This window comes from Pezoporus occidentalis, unplaced genomic scaffold, assembly GCF_034315485.1.
Source record: "Pezoporus occidentalis ecotype Australia unplaced genomic scaffold, CSIRO_AGI_Poc_V1 ctg70, whole genome shotgun sequence".
NCBI classification, from domain to species: Eukaryota; Metazoa; Chordata; class Aves; order Psittaciformes; family Psittacidae; genus Pezoporus; species Pezoporus occidentalis.
The window spans coordinates 3,819,420-3,838,875 of record NW_026916053.1 but is presented as its reverse complement, the minus strand read 5'-3'; the positions used below and the strand labels follow the sequence as shown (position 1 = coordinate 3,838,875).

Below are 19,456 nucleotides of genomic sequence, written 5' to 3'. Positions count from 1 at the left end.
TGCAATGAACATGTTTGCTCCCAAAGCTTCAGCGCATGAGCCTGCAAGGTCTGACACATACCTCTCCTTTTTGGCCGGGGGGACCAAAGGGACCCTGTTAGAAAGAGAAGGGAAATAAAGAAGAATGATCATTCAGCAACCACACACCTGAAGTAAAATGTCCCAAGCTGCAGGAAGCCACGGTCACACACACGTGGCACCTCATGGGCTTTTCTGGCAAAGAGGCCAGGAATGACAACAGGATGCTGGAGACTAGATTGAGCCCTGGCACAACAGGGAGAGGACTCCAATGACGAGACCTGCCCTGGGTACCATTGGTGAACACAGGTCCAGGCAACCTGGCTGCTTCTTGGGATGGACAAAATGCATGGATGGTTAATTCTAACTGACCATGTTAATCCTTGATACACGGTTCTCTACACCCATCTGTTACTCGAGGGGTCAATTCTACCGCATTTCAGGACACCTACCAGTTCTCCTTTGTCCCCTGGGAGGCCGTCTGCTCCAGCAATGCCCTGAAAGTCAGATACCACAATTAGTGGTGCACAAGGATTATTGACAATAAGGCTGAGACTTGGATAACCCCAGCTCCTAAGGGAGATGGGGGCACGTGCAGCTTATCCAATGCTCCAGCAAAAGCAAGTTCTCTTTTCCCAAAGCTGAGCTCTACAGTTCCCTGGCTGCATCCCAAGCTGGCACTTGGATGAAAGGCTTAATTCATACAGATGAGAGCCCTGATGGAGAGAAAGACATTCACAGGCTGGCACTGGCATTCCTTATACACTGAATGCAAACTTCAGGTCTCACAGAAAATGTGGGTTTGCAATGACAGCTGAATGTTCAGTGTCCTGTGTAAATGGGCTTCCTCAACAGAGTCAGCTGCAGAACATCTTCATCCCACCCTTAAACAGGAGCATCCACCACCTAGTGAGGACCATCCCTCTCTGCTCTGGTTGGGGAGCGTAATCTACGGGTGGCTAAAGCTCTGCTGACATTCTCTTTACCAGCTGTGACAAGGAGCATCCCTTTACTGCTCCCCTCCATGGAGCCAACAGCAGCGTGTGCCACTTGAGCATCACTGGGGGCAGCAGCAATCCCACCCCAACACTGCAGCAGAGCTTATTACACAGTAATCAGGGCAGAAAATGAACATTGCTCTGGTGCTTCTGTGGCTTTAGAGGGGAAGTTGTATCAAGAGAAGCAGTGAGCAGGTTTATCTTTCCCTTAGCAACAACACAGGGCTCACACAGGCACTGACACTGGTGAACAAAACAAGCAACTTGCTGGAAAAGCTCTTTGTTTTCTGCACAGACACAGTCAGGCATTAACAAAAGTCAGATATTTGATGAAAACAGGCTCAAAAGCTCACTGATGAGAGTAAGCCAGCGAAAGGAAAAGGTTAAGTTCTATTTAATACAGCCTACTAGTGTGCCAAGCTTTGAGGCTCCAACGAATCCTCTCCATGAGGCACATGAAGTTCAGTGAAGAGATGTGCAAACTGAACTCAGCAGTATCGAGGTGAGGAGCTCACGTAGAGCATCCTCAGGGTTATGAAATACACAGCAAGAGACCAGCACTTTTATGGCACCATTTTCATGTGTCTCCGTTAGAACAGACTGCACCTTTTTCACCAACACAGGAGAAATGGGACCAAGGAGGGTTTAGTTGGTGCCTGCTCCAGAATCTTTTCACTTGAGGGAGGATCACAGGATGCACCTACAGTATACTTTAAATACCCCTGCTGACTCCAACAGGAAAGTTATCACTTACCTGGTTGCCTTTGGGACCAGGAACACCAATAGGACCCTGAGAATAAGCGAAAGAAAGCAAGCCAGTGAGCTCAAACTGTGAATTCCTGGTGTGGTCAGACATTCACTCGCTCAGCAAGGGGCTGGGAATTAGTCTTCCAGCTGCCAAGTAGAACAGTCTGAATCTCATTTGAATCTCATTTGAATCTCATTCATACTTCTTGGAAATAAGAAGAGATTTTAAGCATCCCTGCTAGCTCCATAGCACTCTGCAGTCACCAGTTTGTGTTATAGGGCAGCTTCCCAGAGCAGAGCTCTCAGCTTGGCCCCAGTGGTCTTCTGCTCATCAAATCCTCATCATCCAGACCAGTGATACCTTCTTGCCATGGCTCAGCAATGCATTGCTCCCCGCCTGCCTGGCACAGGTTATCTACACTGGCCCATTTCACACCAGCCTCCTCGATTCCCTATATCAAACAACAAGGAATTCCGTGCTTTTAATCCTAGTCTTTAAAACCTGGTTTACAAAAGCCATATCTCACATCCATCCCAGGGGCAAGAACTCTGCTTTCCCCTCTGCTTTTCATTATAGTCACTACCATGACTGAAACAGCAATTTTACAAATGCCCAAATTAAAGGAGGAGGTCCAGGATGGGACTGGTGGGGACTGATCTCTGCCTTTCACTCCTGAAGATGGGAGAAGGAGATGCAATCCTTCCACCTTTACCTCCCTGGCGTTCACAGAGAGGACATGAGGCCTTTTCAACCCTACTCCTAACTTTGGGTCCCTAGAGGCCAACAAGGAGTTCAGGGTTTTATCTCCACTGCAAACAAATGGGATATTCAATCCTTTTACCATTCTAACAGGATTTCTATGGCACATTCATCAACCTGGCATCTGCAAAATGGTCTTTTTTAATAACTAGATCTGGAGATGGCTCAGCGGAACAAAAGCTTCAAGGAAGAGAAACATACATAACCAGGGCATGTCGTTTTGCTCAAGTCAAGCTAAATAAGCTAAAAAGGGGCATTTCTATTAAAGAAAAAAATAATCCTCAGCCAAGCAGACAATGGAATGTGGAAATGCACAAATGACCACAGCTATTTATAAGCCCCATTTTATGTTTGCTGATGGCAAAGGAGATAGATTCCTTTCTGAACATTAGCATCTGGATTTGTACCTCCGCCTTCACAGAGTCTCAAGGCTCCACGGAAGTTGATGGCAATCAAACACAGCTCAGTCACCAAAGGCTATGTCCTGCAAGGAGCTCCCTTCAAGAAAAGCTCAGATTCAAACTATACAGTGATTCCTAACAGCAGGAATACATGCCAGGATTTTAGGACCACTGGCTGCCCTCACACTGGTAGCACCCCATCAGTTAAACACAACCAACATGCTTGGCCAAGCATCTCACGATGCCATGATGGAGCTGAGGCACTGTCCCAATGGCTGCCAGCATCCAGAACCCTCAGGAATCTGATCATAATAAAAAACTTTAGGAAAAACATTTGCTTATTGCTACCTCAGTGAGCAACAACCACCAAACCCCTGCCCAATATCCCACTCCAACAAGATGGTTTACACATCGTCTCAATGCCGGTTTATACCTTAATGCACTAAACCTCTTGTGTTTTTCATGCCAGCAAACACACTTACTGATGAAGCAGGTTATATTCCTGGCCACAGTCAGTCCAAGGACTGTGAAAATCAGATCAGAACCTGTTCACTCAGGCCTGCAGGAATAGCTTTTCCTCCTACATAAAAAAGGCACAATTGATCTCAGGGTGGGCTGCTCTGATTGACTGTATCGATGCTGTGTTGGCAGCTCTCTATATACACACCAGGACCAGAGGGGTTGGGGTGCCTGTAAAGCAAACCCAGGGCAGCACATGCTGTGCTTCCTGTCCACCCCCAGCAGCAAACACATTGCTTAAGGTATAAAGACACAGGCTGAGGCTTTAGGGTCTTTCCCAGCCCAAATCTTGTGCCCATATGTGAAAGTCCATGGTGCTGGCACTGCCTGCATGGAGGAGGACTGGGGGCACACATGGCTGTCACCAACACCAGCAGGATGGGGTGGGCAGATGGATGTTATTTCAAGTACCAGTTGTGTATGCAGAGGGGGAAAGTCTCCTGCTACAACCTGCTTTCCTGGGGTTTTTCTGGGGTGTTAAGAAACAATCAACAATTACATCTTAGAGTAACTAAACTTGACTTCAGAGCCAGAAATCATAGAATGGTTTGGACAGGAAGGGACCTTAAAGCTCCTCCAGCTCCAACCCCTGCCACGGGCAGGGACCCCTTCCACTGGAGCAGCTTGCTCCAAGCCCCTGTGTCCAACCTGGCCTTGAACACTGCCAGGGATGGGGCAGCCACAGCTTCTCTGGGCACCCTGTGCCAGCGCCTCAGCACCCTCACAGGGAAGAGCTTCTGCCTAAGAGCTCAGCTCAGTCTCCCCTCTGGCAGGTTAAAGCCATTCCCCTTGGCCTGTCCCTACAGGCCCTGGTCCCAAGCCCCTCTCCAGGTTTCCTGCAGCCCCTTCAGGCACTGGAGCTGCTCTAAGGTCTCCCCTTCAGGAGCCTTCTCCTCTCCAGGCTGACCCAGCCCAGCTCTGAGCCTGGCTCCAGAGCAGAACTGCTCCTATATAAAACATGGACTTTTTGATTATATTTTCCTTTAAGCATAACATTTTCCTTCGCTCTCGGAGCTGCTCTCTGGATGCTGAGCTGCTCTCTGGATGCTCGGCTGCTCTCTGGATGCTCGGCTGCTCTCTGGATGCTGAGCTGCTCTCTGGATGCTGAGCTGCTCTCTGGATGCTGAGCTGCTCTCTGGATGCCGAGCTGCTCCTCTGGATGCTGAGCTGCTCTCTGGATGCTGGGCTGCTCTCTGGATGCCGAGCTGCTCTCTGGATGCTGGGCTGCTCTCTGGATGCTGAGCTGCTCTCTGGATGCCGAGCTGCTCTCTGGATGCTGAGCTGCTCTCTGGATGCTGAGCTGCTCTCTGGATGCTGAGCTGCTCTCTGGATGCCGAGCTGCTTCTCTGGGTGCTGAGCTGCCCTCTGGAAGCCAGGCTGCTCTCTGGATGCTCGGCTGCTCTCTGGATGCCGAGCTGCTCTCTGGATGCTGGGCTGCTCTCTGGATGCCGAGCTGCTCTCTGGATGCCGGGCTGCCCTCTGGAAGCCAGGCTGCTCTCTGGATGCCGAGCTGCTCTCTGGATGCCGAGCTGCTCTCTGGATGCTGAGCTGCTCTCTGGATGCTGAGCTGCTCTCTGGATGCCGAGCTGCTCTCTGGATGCTGAGCTGTTCTCTGGATGCTGAGCTGCTCTCTGGATGCCCAGCTGCTCTCTGGATGCTGAGCTGCTGTCTGGATGCCGGGCTGCTCTCCGGATGCTGAGCTGCTCTCCGGATGCTGAGCTGCTCTCTGGATGCTGGGCTGCTCTCTGGATGCCGGGCTGCTCTCTGGATGCTGGGCTGCTCCATGCAGGGGCCTCTTCCCCTCTGAACATACATTTCTGACCGCAGCAAAGCCCTGCCTGCAGCCAGAAGCCCTCAGCTCCACAATAAGCCTCCTGTCTCACACTTCCAGGCTCACACTCCCTTCCAAGAGGCCTTTGTAAACCTGCCTGGAGCTGTCACAGAAGGGCCATTGTGAAAGCCCCGCGGCTGCGCTTGCTTACATAGAAACTTCACCTTAAAGCTGGAGTCGAGGAACGGCGAACACAGGGCTCCTGTCCCCCTGCAAGCCCCCAGCACACAGGGTTCGCTTTGCCCTGCTGGCTTCTTTTAAATGAGGATGAATTCATTTCAATAGCCACATTTACTGGGGTGTGGGGCTCAGGTGTGCTGCTGTTGAGAAAGAAAGCCACTGAACAAAGTGCTATTTTAAGATGCAGAAAGCCTGATTGAGGATCTGAGCAATGCAAATGCATCAATCAGCTCTCCCGTGCTCATGGGGAGCGAGGCTTTGGGGAGATCAGTGTACAGAGCAGGGCAAACACCAACAGCTATCACCTATTCTGGCTAGGAGAGGACCCCAAAGCCTCTTTTAAACAAGCCATCCTGCATAAAAATAGTGGGAGCTCCTGTACTGAAACAGAAACAAGGAAGAGGAGACAGGATGCACACATCCTGCTACCGGCTGTAGAGTGTGTAGCAGCCACAGAGGATAGACCAGGACACCCGATGGACCCACCTTCTATCAAGCCTGCTTGTGTTTGCTGGGGTGCCATCAGCTACACTGTGTTTGGAGCCCCATTAATGCTCTGATTTCATCTCTCCCAAGCAGGAATTACAGGTGTCTTGTCCTTACCCTGTCACCTAACTCTCCACGAACTCCAGTCGGACCGGGCAGGCCAGGTTCACCGCTGGCACCTTTGGGACCCTGTTAGGAAAACAAAAACCAAGCTACAGCTTAAGAGTGCCAGGAAACCCCCAAAGCTCACCAGTGCCCACAATGTGTTCAAGGTCACTTGTCTTAGATCTCTTCTCTTGTATTCCCCCATCCATCCATTCCACCTAGGCACCCCTTGCTGGCTGCTGGTTCCACTTGTGTTGGTTGGTACAGCCCATTCCACCTTCTGCTCATCACCGAGGTGAACCACCCTGGCAAAGTGCTCCAGGCTTTGCCTGCCCTAGGTCTCTTCACTGGTAAAGCCCCATCTGTGACTCCCGACCAAGGGATGCTCTCAGCACCACACACTGGTTTTCAGCCAGTTTCATTAGGGAATGGTTGTGAACACTCCCTCAGAGATGGGAGGCAGGAATATGGGAGTCTCCAGTGCGGCAGAAGGGAGGAGGAGTTCACTGAGGACATATAGGCTGGAAGCATCCCAATTGAGGATGAATTAAATTGTCTTTCCAAAGGTCAAACTTCAAACCTTTTGCCAACAACTACTACATATAAATAGCTCCAGCAGGCAGCTTATCTGGCCTTGTGCTCTTCCTATTGCGCTGTGTTAATAGAGGTGTCACACTGGCTCTGGCAAACAGGAGAAGGTTTCTTCCTATCGCTTGTTGCCATCATGCAATTGTCCTGCCAGAGGTGTGCAGAGAAACGGCCTGTCAAACCCAATGCACATTCAATTACCCTTGCGAGCGACTGACCTGGAAACCTCTGACACCGGGGGCTCCCACCGGGCCCTGCAGACCAAGTGGTCCCTGGAAAGAGAGAGATAAGTTTTGGTAAGGAAATACTATAGGGTCAGGTAAGTCACTTGGGTAATTACATGAGTTCTAACAGAGAACTGCTCTTGTATGGCAGCAGACTTTGCCCAGTGCCATTGCTGATGAACCTGATGAGCCACTGTAAAGGATACTTGGTGTTGACTGAGCTCTGTTAATATTAACAGAAATGCTTCTATATTAATGCTCAAGAACATGCCACACTCATGAGTAATACAGATCAATGACAGCAGAAAGTGGTAGCGTGACAGAGCACAGACGATGTGCATCGAAAGGGATCTGCTGTCCCAATATTATGCTCTTAATTAATCCACTTCTGCAAGAAACTACTGTAAAACACGAGCTACAGGCACTTGGAAATGAAAAATGGCAATTGCATCCACTTGCTTAGACACACTTGGTAGCAGCAATACAGAAACAGGCAATATATTACGCTGTCAGCGCAGTGCTTTTAAGAGCCCTGCTCACCAGCCAGAACATGAATGTTACCATTAGGAGTCTCTATTGCTCTCTATAGAAAAAAATCACATACCCATTTAAGATCTTGGGTGAAAAAAACCCTAATTTAGACATCTAAATCCCATTTGCAAAGTGGCTTCTAGAAATAGGTGCCTTTGGCAAGCATCTGCCACAAGGTGGGACTTCAGCTTCGTCTCCTTTCACATCCGCATCTGCTGAGTGTAGTGTTAATGGACACAAATGAACTTCAAACGGGCCCTTCCAGGCAGAGGATCAGTCAGCAGGGACTGTCCCACATACCCAAGAAACCCTTAAGTATATTTTCCCTCACTGTTAGGCCCTACAAACTCTCCCTGGTATCTGAACCTAAGTTTTCCTGGTCATCACAAAGAGGAAACCCTTGTGTGATACATGATGGAAGGAGCCGATCTGCTGAAACAAAGCAGCATCGTCTTCAAAAGGCCACAGAGCTGCTCAGGTATTTTTGTTCTGGTTCCACTTCTGCTTTCTGCCTGTAATTCAGTGAAGAACTTGTGAGAGTTAGAAATACAGGTAGGGGAAATGACACTGAACTGCAGCAAAACTGACTCTGCTGGTGCCTTTACAAGTGGTGGGACCTGAAAGAACCAACAGCCTCTGAATGGGAAGAACCCCCCGGTGCTCCATGCTAAATAAAGGCAAACTGTTCCGAGCCAAACAGCCTTAGCACTGGACAAACCCTGCGACCCTCGGAACAGCCCAGGCTTAACTGTAGTTCACATAAATTAGGGCTCTAATAATGCAAATCAGAGGGTAGAAACCCAGGTTAGAAGCAAACACGGGTTCAGCTGCGATTGCACCCACATCAGAAGTCCACCCCGATGCAATTAGCTGGACTGCATTTGATTTCTGGCCATAAGATGGTGATACCTTTCGCAGGGTCAGCTATTTTGATGAGAACTCGCAGACATAAAGGCAAACATCAATAATTTAGTTGATTTCTGATTTCCCTCTCCTTGGAAGTTTAAAGAGCAGCTGCTCCCAAGCAATAGATCCCCACACAGTTCAGTTTGGTCCAAGCGGCACGTACCAGAAATCACATCGGCGGGCTTCTGGGTTTCAAAATGAGATTAAAGGGGAGGAAAAAAAGCAAAGAAAAAAGGCCAACAAACCCACAGGGAGGTCAGGTCCAACCACAACAGCAGCACTAGATGGGGGGGGGGACAAAATAAAAGGTACCCTGGTATTTTGAGCAGTAGAATCAGGCTGTTATCATCCTGGTATCATTTACTGGCATCTCTGCTATTGAGCAGGGACACAACAGGTAGCCATGCAGTTACCTGCAGGTTTGCATCGCAACTCCAGTTTATTTCTCAGGCTCTGAGGTGACGTAGGGAACACAGTGAGAGCAGGAACAAGATGCTCCACTGAAAACCTCAATGGTTTCTAACCCAGAAGCTTCAAAAAGCCATCATTTTAGAGCAAAAGTGAGAAGTACCAGCGCTGTGTATGGGGTGTGTTTCCTATCAACCAGATACACTTCTCAAGCCCTGTCATTCACCAGGATGACGTGCAGGCTTTCCAGTCCTGTTGCTTGTACAGCTTTGGGTTTCGCAGTGAACCTCTGCTACTCCAAGGGAAGCGATACAGGAAGGGGAAGGATTTCATGCTCCATGTGCTGGAGCAATGTGCGTTGCAATGGCACACCAGGAGTTTCGCTTCATTAATGACTCACATTCAGCAAAAGCTGAATGTTATTACTGTCTAAAGAGGGAATTGCTGATGGTCCAGTCTCTCCTTTCTGCCCATTGCAGCTCCACAAACCTCTTGGACAACAGCAGCTTCTATTGACAAACTAAAGGGGAGGAATCACCTTGCATCTGCACAGAGCTGTCAGTGAGAGCAGGATCTGATCCTCTTTTGGAGGAGTAATTCCTCTGCTGCCAAACCTCCCTAGGCACAATACTAAGAGGGAATGGGGTCTTTTTCTTTAGCCAGAGAGTCATCCCCATGCGCTCATCTCTCTTTTGGTATCTATCTGCTCTACAAGCAGTGCTGTACTTACAGTTGCTCCTCGGGGGCCCGGCAGACCTCTCTCACCAGGAATACCAACATCGCCCTGGCAATAACACCAAAGTCAGCTGTGCCATTTAGGAGCCATGAATCCGCCTTCCCAACCCGCTGCAGAGCCAGAATGCATTCCCACATCCCAGGTTCCTTCAACTGCATCCTTCCTGCCCTGCTGGCCCATACACTAGGTCACACTGCCTGCCCTGGTGGGCTTTGCTGCAGCACCATATCTGTGCATGGAGGGGTCCACCCATCCGACTTGCATCCCTGGGTGGCTCCACATAGGCATGAGCATCACCACCATGGTTTGCATGTGTTGCAGGCAGCACAGCACCTATTCCATTACTGAAAGCTTTATCTGTGCAGGGAAGCAGCACACGAGCTCCAGCTTTGCAGTTTGCTTTGCCTGTGATAAGTGTGAAAGATGGGGATACGTACAGGGATGCCTGGCTCGCCAGAGGGACCTGCCTCTCCCATCTCTCCAGGACTGCCCTGCAGTGTAGGAAGCAAATACTCAGTTAGGGCATAAGTTCAGAGAGTTATTTCTAATCCTAACGCAGAGCAACAAATGGAAGGAGTTAAAACCTGCATTGGGGAATAAAAACAGCTTTAAGCTTTTACAGTTTAAAAACCAAGATGACAAAATCTCAGCAAGACGTTCAAAAAACTGAGCATCCTGTCCTGTGGCCAGGGCCTAGGGAGGGCTCATTCAGACTGGAGTGGACCAATGATACAGGGATGCTCTTTGGGAGGCATGCTCAGGATACCCCACTTCATTCATTCCTTTATGCAAGGAGAAACACCTCCTTTCAGTGTACTCACAGGGATGAGGATTAGAAAGAATAATGATGTAGATGGAGAAATTCAGAGAACAAGGGGCAGGGGGGCATTAAAAAAAAGACACTTTCCAGAACAGCTTTGTGCTGGAGTGCTTTGGTCTGAGACTTCCTTTTATCTCACAGGTAGGTACCAATCTAAAGCTCTGTGGAAGCCTTTCTCCTGAGGTAGGGGGGAAGTCTCCAAGAGGCAAGATGAGATATTCCTGCTCCTGCTTGCACGCACTCAGCCTTCTGATTCCCAAAGTTGAAGCCCTGACAAAAGGATGAACGCATCCTTCTGAGGGTTACTAAACCACTGATGACTTCCCTGTGTACCTGCTATGTCTTTGCTGATCCAGGTGCTGTCTCAGCAAGAGCACGGACATCATATTACCTAATGCCTGCTCCTCACTGTCAGGGCAGCTCAGCCCACCATCACTTCGGGGTAAGTCCTCTCAGGGTCTACCTGTGAGCACCAATCCCCCAAAGCTGAAAAGCCTCACAGTGACAAGTGTAGTAGCTTCCCCACCAGAACCCATCATTAGGGATTCACTTACTGGTTCACCCTTGGAGCCTTTAATACCTGCTCTTCCAGGCAGTCCCTGAAAGGGGGAGAAAAATCAATGTCAGTAGAAGCACGAGTTATTAAATTTGTTATTCTGCTCTGACCTGACACACAAGGAGCAGCATTTGCTTGAAGCAAGGGAGGATTTACTCTTCCTTGGCTTTCACCGTGAAAATAATGGCTTTAATTTCTCTCTTGTTCACTGCCCTCATAGCTCTGTGTGCACTAATCCTTGACAGCTCGACATACACTAATCCTTGACAGGGCAAAGAGGAGGAATATACAAATAGAGGAAGAGCAGCAACGTTTTGCAGAGCAGAAACCTCTCTCCAGGGGTGTTTGGAATGTTCTCTGAGACAGGAAGAAAAGGAGAAAGGGATCATTTACCTTTCATAGGATAGGTGGAAGTCTGAAGAGAGGAAACGTTTTGCCAATGAACAAGCAAAAGCCAGGGACAGAGCTGAGGATATTGTGTCCCAGATCTTACCTCCCTGCATAAAGAATGCACTCACTGGGATGGGAAAGAGAAAACCCCTCTCAAATTTGAGTTTAGAGAGAACCAGAGCAGCCAAAGGCCCCAGAGGGGACGGGTCCTGCTGCCATACTCACAGGAAGTCCATTTGGCCCCTTCTCTCCAGGAGCACCCATGCGAGCTGCATCACCCTGTGGATATAGAGACGTTAAAGGGACACCTGGTACCAGAAAATGGCCTGATGCAGGTAGGAGACACATTCCCAAACAGTCTTATCCCTCCCTGTATGTGCAGGACCAAGAGCACATCGTGTCTACAGGAGGTGAGCACCCAATGGGACACAGGGTGCAGCGCATGGTCCATGTTCCCATGGGATCACTGCTCAAAATCCAGTGCTGCATCTGACAGCACTTTGTCTACAGGCAATTAAAATAAACAGATGCCTCCACCAACAGCTCTGAAAAGGCATCTCTGAAGGCCTAAAGTCAGCCAGTAGGAACCACTATGTACAGGGGCACGGCTGAGCTTAGATCATCCCTGCATGGTCCAGCTGCGCATCTTCTCTCTTTAGAGAATATCCTTGGGATTAATTAAGAGAAGCAACTTCTCTTTTCTTCACTAGTTACACTAATGGTAAACCCTGTAGAAGCCAAAGCTTTCCAGCCACGTTCTTGACAGCACCAGGAGCTTTGCAACACGCATGGGATGGAAACGGGCCGTGCAGTGGTTAAGTCGGACTTTACAAACCTTCTCACCATCGAGTCCGGGAGCCCCATCCCGTCCATCCTTGCCAGGCATGCCCTGCAAGCACATACAGCACAGGTTAAGGTTATAAGGAGATTGTGGTTTGTGAAATACATTCGTATCAAAGAACCTTTTGGTAGCGGGTCCAGCTCCAGTTGTACTGGGAGACTTTACATTAACAGCAGTACAACTGGGGTTACACTGAAGCTTACAGAGACCCAGAGAGCAGAAGTTTGATAGCAGAGATTAAGATGCAAGTTCTTAGCTATCGTGTTTTATTTCATCATAGCCAGCAGGACATTAGCGAGACTTGCAACCTGTTTAATTGACTTACAGGCTCTCCTATGAGTCCACGAGCCCCTGGGTTTCCTTTTGGTCCAGGTCTACCCTAGAAATCAACAACAAATCCTGCGTTATCCAGGACAGAACCCTTCAGAACAATCATTCCACAAAGATAATACTCAGGCTCTGTAGGGACATTTCAGTGGCTCCTGTCCTGTTCAGGTACAGCAGAAAACTGGCCCAATGCTGGCTGTAACTCTGATCATTTCAAGAGATGGAGATGTAAGATCTGACCCCTGTGCCCTAGGCTGGAAGCGGCACTTGGGCATCTTTAATAAGACTCAGGCATCTCATTTTTGAGAGGAATACTTTCATCCCTTTCACATCAAGGTGGGGACAAGCCATAATAAATCCCTGAAACGGACACCTTTGAATGTCACATCCCAAATCTGAGCAGTCGGGTGTTTTGCTGCACTTACAGTGTCTCCTTTGGGCCCCCTGAATCCTTGAGGTCCTTTGTTTCCTTGCTCTCCCTGTGACAGAGGAGGAAAAGCCATTAAAAGCACCTTCACCACACAGTGACAAGGACTAACGTTTCAAGGGTGTAAATGATGAAGGGCTTTGTGCTGTTTGCTGGTGTTAGCAGAGGAGGGAGCATTCACATTCCCTTAGGAGCTCGGCTGTGCTTCCTCAGTTACACTCTGTAACTCCTGACACAGATGAATCGCAGCAGGGACTTTGCCAACAATCCCTCAGGGCAGAGAGCATCATTTAATGAAGCGATTTCTTTAACCAGAAGCAGAGGGGGAGAAAAGCTGTAATGTTTTCTGTCTGAGTCCTGCCTGGTGTAATGGAACGTTGGCTGGACAGCGAGCACCTCATGTTATTTTAGTTCAGATTAATACCTTCTATAACTGCAAAGACCTAGAAGGGGTCCCCAGAGGGGATGTGGTGCATCTTTAATACACAATTATTTCTGCTTGTAGCTGTAGACACTTGGGAATAGACCCGGCTCAAAGGATGCAAGCTCAGGATAGCGCTTACTGCTTCCTCCTCAAAACTCTCCTTCCCAAGCACAACACAGATGCCCTTCTCAAGCTGCTGATGCTCAGGGAAAGAGCAGTAAGGAACAGAGAGCAACGGAAACGTGGTGAACTTGTTCTGGAACGGGGCACAACTGAGGGAGAGACATCATCAGATCTGGGCCAGGTGGAATAACATTGCTCTAACTGGAGGGAAAAGGCAAAGGGAATGATCTGATGGAGATGAGAGCACTCCTGTTCATTGGCAGCAAAGGGTTTAGTGCAGGAGGAAGAAACTTGAGGCTTAGCCTGTGGAAAGCAGTGTCGTAATGATGCAGATACATACGGCTTTCCCTGGAGGTCCTGGGATTCCAGGTGGCCCTCGGAAACCAATGTCACCCTGCAAAGGATAATACATCACTGTAATGCTGTGGAAGGCAGAGGGGGCAGTGATGGTACCCCTACCTCATACTGCAAGCTAAGAAAACACAAAAGCCCTGGAAAGACATCCCATTCCTGCAAGTGATCCCCATCTGAACCAGCAGGTTTTCCCTCTGGATCTCTGTGACATGCTGATGCAATTCATGGCCTTGTTATCCTGATAACACACTTGTTCCTAAATAAATACATGACTTTATCCAATTCAAAGCCATTATAGACTGATGGTCAAGGGACCCTGGCAAAAGTCCAAAGCCACAATGAGCTAAAGAGTGACCCTGTTCTCACTGAGGAGCCTTTTCATGTCCGAAAACCTTTGCCCATCAGTGATTCTTTGCTTTTCTCTCCTAGGGAGACAGAACAGAGAGCAAAACATTCACAGAACGTTCCTCAGGTTCCTACAAGCTTCTTCAGCACTGTCAGTCTCATGGGGACAGCGCTTTGTCCTGCTGGTCAGGATGCTTAAATCAGCCTGGGTCTGATCCTGTCAGCCCCTCAGGTATGAAGGAGGTTGTAGTGGGGGTGCAGGAAAGAGCCAGCACTTTGCAAGCTCCCCAGTGGTAAAGACAAATAGAACCTGGCCCTCGCATGAGACAAACTGGTGGCAGAAGGAGGGAATCAAATCAAATCAGAAGGTGTTTTGCTTACTCTGTCACCAGCCGGACCCATTGGACCAGGGAGGCCTCTTAGTCCTCTTGGGCCCTAATTAAGGAAACAAATCAGTTAAAACCCCATCACTGTTAAACGTAAAGCAGCAGAACAGCATCGAGGTAACGACTCATCAAGACGGAAAGCATTAATGAATAGCAAGAAGGAGCAGAAAGCTCAGCCTTCTGATGCACAGGCATGTTCCTCTATGGTGACAACTCTGGGCAAGCAACACGGTGCTGACCCCCCCAGTGCAGAGATGTATTCTGATACAGGCCTCCTGGCCGGTCAAGCCAGCACAGAGCTCAGCTTTCAGATCCACCCAAAAGGTGCCCAGCTTCGGATCAGTCATTACTACTGGATGTCTCAACCAGGTTTGGATTGGTCATCAACGCAGTCACCAATCCAGCTTTGGATCAGTCATCACTTGGATGTCTCAACCAGGTTTGGATCGGTCATCAACGCAGTCACCAATCCAGCTTTGGATCAGTCATCACTTGGATGTCTCAGCCAAGGTGTGGAACCAAAAGCAAGACCTGAATGAAAGCTTGGCGAAAGCAGCATCATTTGTTTTATCACCAGCACTGTTCTATGGAGGCAAAGCTGTTTGTGTAACACAAGGTGATCGATGGCACCATTGAGTTTCACAGTAGGAAAGCCAATGGAAGTGGTCTGAAGAGCAGTTGTTACCTGCAGGCCAACGCTGCCGGGGATGCCAGGAGGACCTGGAGGGCCGGGGCTGCCCTAGGGGAGAAAGATCAGTCAGACAAGGGGTGAGCCAGCATGAACCTGACAGCACAAAGCCAGGGAGCATCCCATCTCCTTTCTCCTTGAGCTCCCTCCCATCCAGATTTGTGCTTTGGAATCTACATCTCTATTACAGGCAATTTCCTCTCCACGCAAGAGCACTCCATCAGTCAGGAATTTACCTGAGTGATTAATGCAGGGCTTTTTCCTGAGCTGACACCCCTGCATGTGAAACAATAGGTGTTGACTCCTCAAAGTGAGCTGAGCATTGTGATTATTGGGAAGATAGTTTTCCTTGAAGTACTAGCACAGGGTCACACATGCAGAGCGATGGAAGCCAGTGCTCTTCACCCACAGTAACTCCTTGTTCTTCAGCCAATTACCTCATTTCTCCCAGTCTGGAAGGAATCACTCCCGATGCTTTTAAAGAGAACCCCCTCCCCGTACCCTTTCAGTTGAAGTTTACCTTCTCTCCTTCTTTTCCTATTTCACCAGGTTCTCCTTTGTGACCAGTGTGTCCCTAGAAACGAGAGCTCTGGTTATTCACATTCCAGTACAGGATTGTTTCAAAGTGTAAAGGTAGCTGCGAGACCTAAACCCACACAAACAACCTACTGGGAAAAGAACATATACCTGTGCTGTAACCATGTGGATGGAGGTCAGCTCTGGGGCTAGTTGGCCATGCACCAGCCCTGTGCTTGGTATCACTGTCTCAGAATTGGTCCAGTTTCAGGAGATGCCCAGATTTGGTTTTCAAGAGTAACTTGTGGCTACAGGTCTCTGGATTTCAATGGCAGGTCAGGGACCAGAACTTGGTTCCCATCACTTCTGAAAACGGGGTCAAAACGCTTCTGAAAACCCCATTCTGCATCTTTAACCTCCCTTTCCCTTTAAATCGCCTTTAACGTCTGCAGCATCAAGCTTGCAAAGAAATCCATATCCCACTGAAACCTTCGCCATAAACTCAGACTCAATTTGCTTCTTGGCTCCCTTCCTACAACTGTGGGAGAGACTCAGACCAATCCCAACCATGGCAGATGTTATTCCTCACCATGCAAAAGGTCCTGGGCATCATTCGCATCATAACTGGAAACCCTCACAGGTTCTTCCCATTCCCTAAGCTATGAATTGTGAATGGTCCTACCCTAAACATTGTGTATTTTGAACAACATTTATGACTCAGCTCAGAGACCAAACAGACCTGCACACAATTCATGTGAATCATAGTGGGGATAAAGAGGGAGATGTTTGACTGCCAAGTGAGGTTTCCTGATGGCCGCAATTTAGGATTTAGGTACCAGAATGAAACAACACGATCAGGAATTGGCTGGTGCTATAAAATGACAGTTAAATTGTATTTAATCATGTAAGCTAGGTCTTGCTTGCCCTGTGCAAAGGGTTGAATTTCATTTGTAGGAATAAGCAGCCGTAGTTAAATCCTCCATCTAAGAAAGGCTGCAAGGGATGGAGCCACAAAACAACATGCCTGCAAGTACAGGTACTCAAAGGATGTAAAGCCTCTTGCTGGAGGTGAAGGGAGAGCACTTACACTTCGTAGGATTGATTTCAGCTATTGCTACAAGGGTGGGAACAGCATGCAAAGAGGGCAGGATCGCATCCTTCATCCTCCTCTTGCCTCATATTTGGCTGCTTTAGGGACTTCCTGTTTCAACAGCGTAAATGCACGGCTGGTTTGGAGGTGTGGAGCTATACATGGTGCATAAACCAGTTTAATCCCAGGGGTTCACAGTGGTGTTTTCCTTACCTTGAACCCTGGCATTCCTGGGGGACCTGGAGGACCCGGTGGGCACAGAGCTGGGCACTGCAAGGAACAGAAACACCCTGGTTTATCAAACACAAACAGCACGGCCAGGGAAGCTGGTTTCATTGCAAGGGAGAGGTGGAGAAGTCATGTGGGTTTTGGCTGTAAACCCACTAAAGCTTAGGGATTCATAGCATCATGCATTGATCACAGGCATTTCCCTGTGGCAAAGGGTCCTAAACAGGTCCTCAGGCGCCCAGTAACCCATAAAATAATGATTTCTGAAGGGTTTGCTTCACTGTGGCACGGACTGTGAGACATCCTGAAGGCTGACAATTGTTCACAGGCCAAAATGCTGAAGAATCCCAGCTCCCCAGTGAAGCTGGATCTGTATCTTGTACATCATTAGGAACATGTTTCATCCTGGGTGTTAATTCACCCCTACGGATTTCCTTTGCACTACTCGCCTCACTGAAACAAGAACAAGCATTAGAGCATATTGGAAGGGGACCTATAAAAAAATGACCCCAATACCTATAAGCTGGTACCTGCAGATGTCTAAGGGTGGTTGGGAACTCAAGTTTGACTTGGGAATTTAATGGGGCTCAAAAGCCATATTCTAAAAACGTTATCAAAAGGGAGTGAGATTTTCTCCTGCAGCTTTTCTTTCATTTATTTTTCTTTCTTTTAATAAATCTCAGGCAACACCTCTGCAGCAGAAATTTAATTTTCTAGTATATTCCACAGGGTAACTTAAATGAAACCTGTAGAAACAGCATCATTTTCTATTACATTCCACGTGACTTGCCATCAGGCAGCCTAAACTGAGCTTTTTGGGGGCACAGCAATTAGAAACCCAAAGATGCTGTCATAACAGCAGCTGTGAAACGTGGAAATGTCATTTCCTTCGTGCATGGACTTTACAGGCCTCTGATTCCCCCGAAAGACAGGAATCAGGGCTCTGTTATAAGGAAGGATGTCTAAACAGAGCGTATGCCCAGAGGAGCCCGGAGCCAGCATCCATGGAAATAAACAGAGCTGCATGCACAGCCTTTTCTCTTGTAAAGCAAGATTAGAGGCAGAGGCATGAAAAGCTGTTGTCATTTACCACATGCTAAGGTTGTTTTCCAAGTGAAGGATGTGTGCAAAGCCTGCGTGTTGGAAAACAAACTGGAAAGCAAAGATAAGGGAAAAATGAAACCTGGGGCGTCTACCTCCTCAAAAGAACATTTCGGCCTCGGAAACGCACACACAAGGATTATGCATTCTGCAATGAGGCAGTTCAGACCCACACCTGGATGGTGCACGTTAAATGGTCACCCACGTATGCTAATGAAAAGTCACAGCAAGGATTTAGATTGGATATAAGAAGGAAGTTCTTTACTGTGAGGGTGCTGAGGCACTGGAATGGGCTGCCCAAGGAAGCTGTGAATGCTCCGTCCTTAGCGATGCTCAAGGCCAGGTTGGACAGAGACTTGGGTGCCATGGTTTAGTGTGAGGTGTCCCTGCCCATGGAGGGGGGTTGGAACTGGATGATCTTAAGGTCCTTTCCAACCCAAACTGTTCTATGATTAAACCAAAAGCGTATTTCCATAAAGAAAACCTACCTGAAGGTCCCCACCGCCATCGGGAATTGCGCCTGGAAGACCCTGCAGTCAAGCAATGTGGTCTTTTAAATACATCAAGACAAACACCGGGAGGAAATACAATCTGTAGGAAACGCACTTCACAGACACAGCTCCATTGGATGAGCACAAGGCAGACACCCAGCCCCACGGCTTAAAATGCAGGCCCTGAACCCAGAGCAGTCCTCACAACAGACATGTCAGGGGTGTAATCGCCCTCTGGAGAGGCACAGCTGAGCTTCAGGAAGAGCTTTGAGCTTTATGTGATGAAGGCAGCAACTCGAGAAGAGCATCTGTGCACAGCCTCCTCCTGACCTGGGGAGGACTCCTTGGGAAAGACCTCCCGATCCCACTACTCAACCCTCCAGAGACACCCCAGCAAACCCAAACCAGAGACTTGCTGGTTTGAAGCCCCACTTTCTGGCCCTACAAGAACGTGTCATGATCCAAACAACCACATAAACCTTAGCGGAGAGAACAGGGAGCCCACCCTGCAATCCCTTAATGCCACAAAGCCTGGGTGTCATTGGGTTCCACCACCCAAATAATAACCAGGAGATCATCCACACACCAAAGTCTGGCCAGTGAAAAGTCACTGCTCTCCTTGGGGTACAGTGTTTATGGCCTGCTGAAGCTTAGTCGGGAAAGGGAGAGCTCATGGCAATGACAGCAAATAGGAAGTGCCTGTTCTGGCAGCAAGAGGAAAATGATGGATGCTCCCTAGGGATTTTCCCACATTTATTTACTTACGGGAGGTCCAGGTGGTCCAGGAGGCCCTGGGAATCCCGGCAGACCAAAAGGTCCCTAAAAAGAGTGAAAAGTGTCAGAATCCCCCTTTTTAACCATCCCAATGAAAACACAAAGGGAGAGGAAGGGCAGCTACCAAATACCACTGC

The 19,456-nt window shown here is 48.7% G+C and overlaps 1 protein-coding gene across 2 annotated transcripts in view; it reads right to left on the bottom strand.

Moving 5' to 3' along the window:
• COL9A3 (collagen type IX alpha 3 chain) overlaps nt 1-19,456 on the bottom strand; it is a 36,175-nt gene that overhangs the window by 4,781 nt on the left and 11,938 nt on the right. For both annotated transcript variants that reach the window (XM_062642230.1, XM_062642231.1), the window contains 19 exons: nt 19,311-19,364; nt 18,543-18,584; nt 16,939-16,995; nt 15,640-15,693; nt 15,117-15,170; nt 14,427-14,480; nt 13,687-13,740; nt 12,798-12,851; nt 12,371-12,424; nt 12,040-12,093; nt 11,430-11,483; nt 10,813-10,857; nt 9,876-9,929; nt 9,433-9,486; nt 6,852-6,905; nt 6,058-6,129; nt 1,771-1,806; nt 471-515; nt 62-94 (listed from right to left, as the gene is read on the bottom strand). In XM_062642230.1, coding sequence (XP_062498214.1) covers nt 62-94; nt 471-515; nt 1,771-1,806; nt 6,058-6,129; nt 6,852-6,905; nt 9,433-9,486; nt 9,876-9,929; nt 10,813-10,857; nt 11,430-11,483; nt 12,040-12,093; nt 12,371-12,424; nt 12,798-12,851; nt 13,687-13,740; nt 14,427-14,480; nt 15,117-15,170; nt 15,640-15,693; nt 16,939-16,995; nt 18,543-18,584; nt 19,311-19,364 — 978 coding nt within the window. The remainder of the gene's footprint in view (nt 1-61; nt 95-470; nt 516-1,770; nt 1,807-6,057; nt 6,130-6,851; nt 6,906-9,432; nt 9,487-9,875; nt 9,930-10,812; nt 10,858-11,429; nt 11,484-12,039; nt 12,094-12,370; nt 12,425-12,797; nt 12,852-13,686; nt 13,741-14,426; nt 14,481-15,116; nt 15,171-15,639; nt 15,694-16,938; nt 16,996-18,542; nt 18,585-19,310; nt 19,365-19,456) is intronic.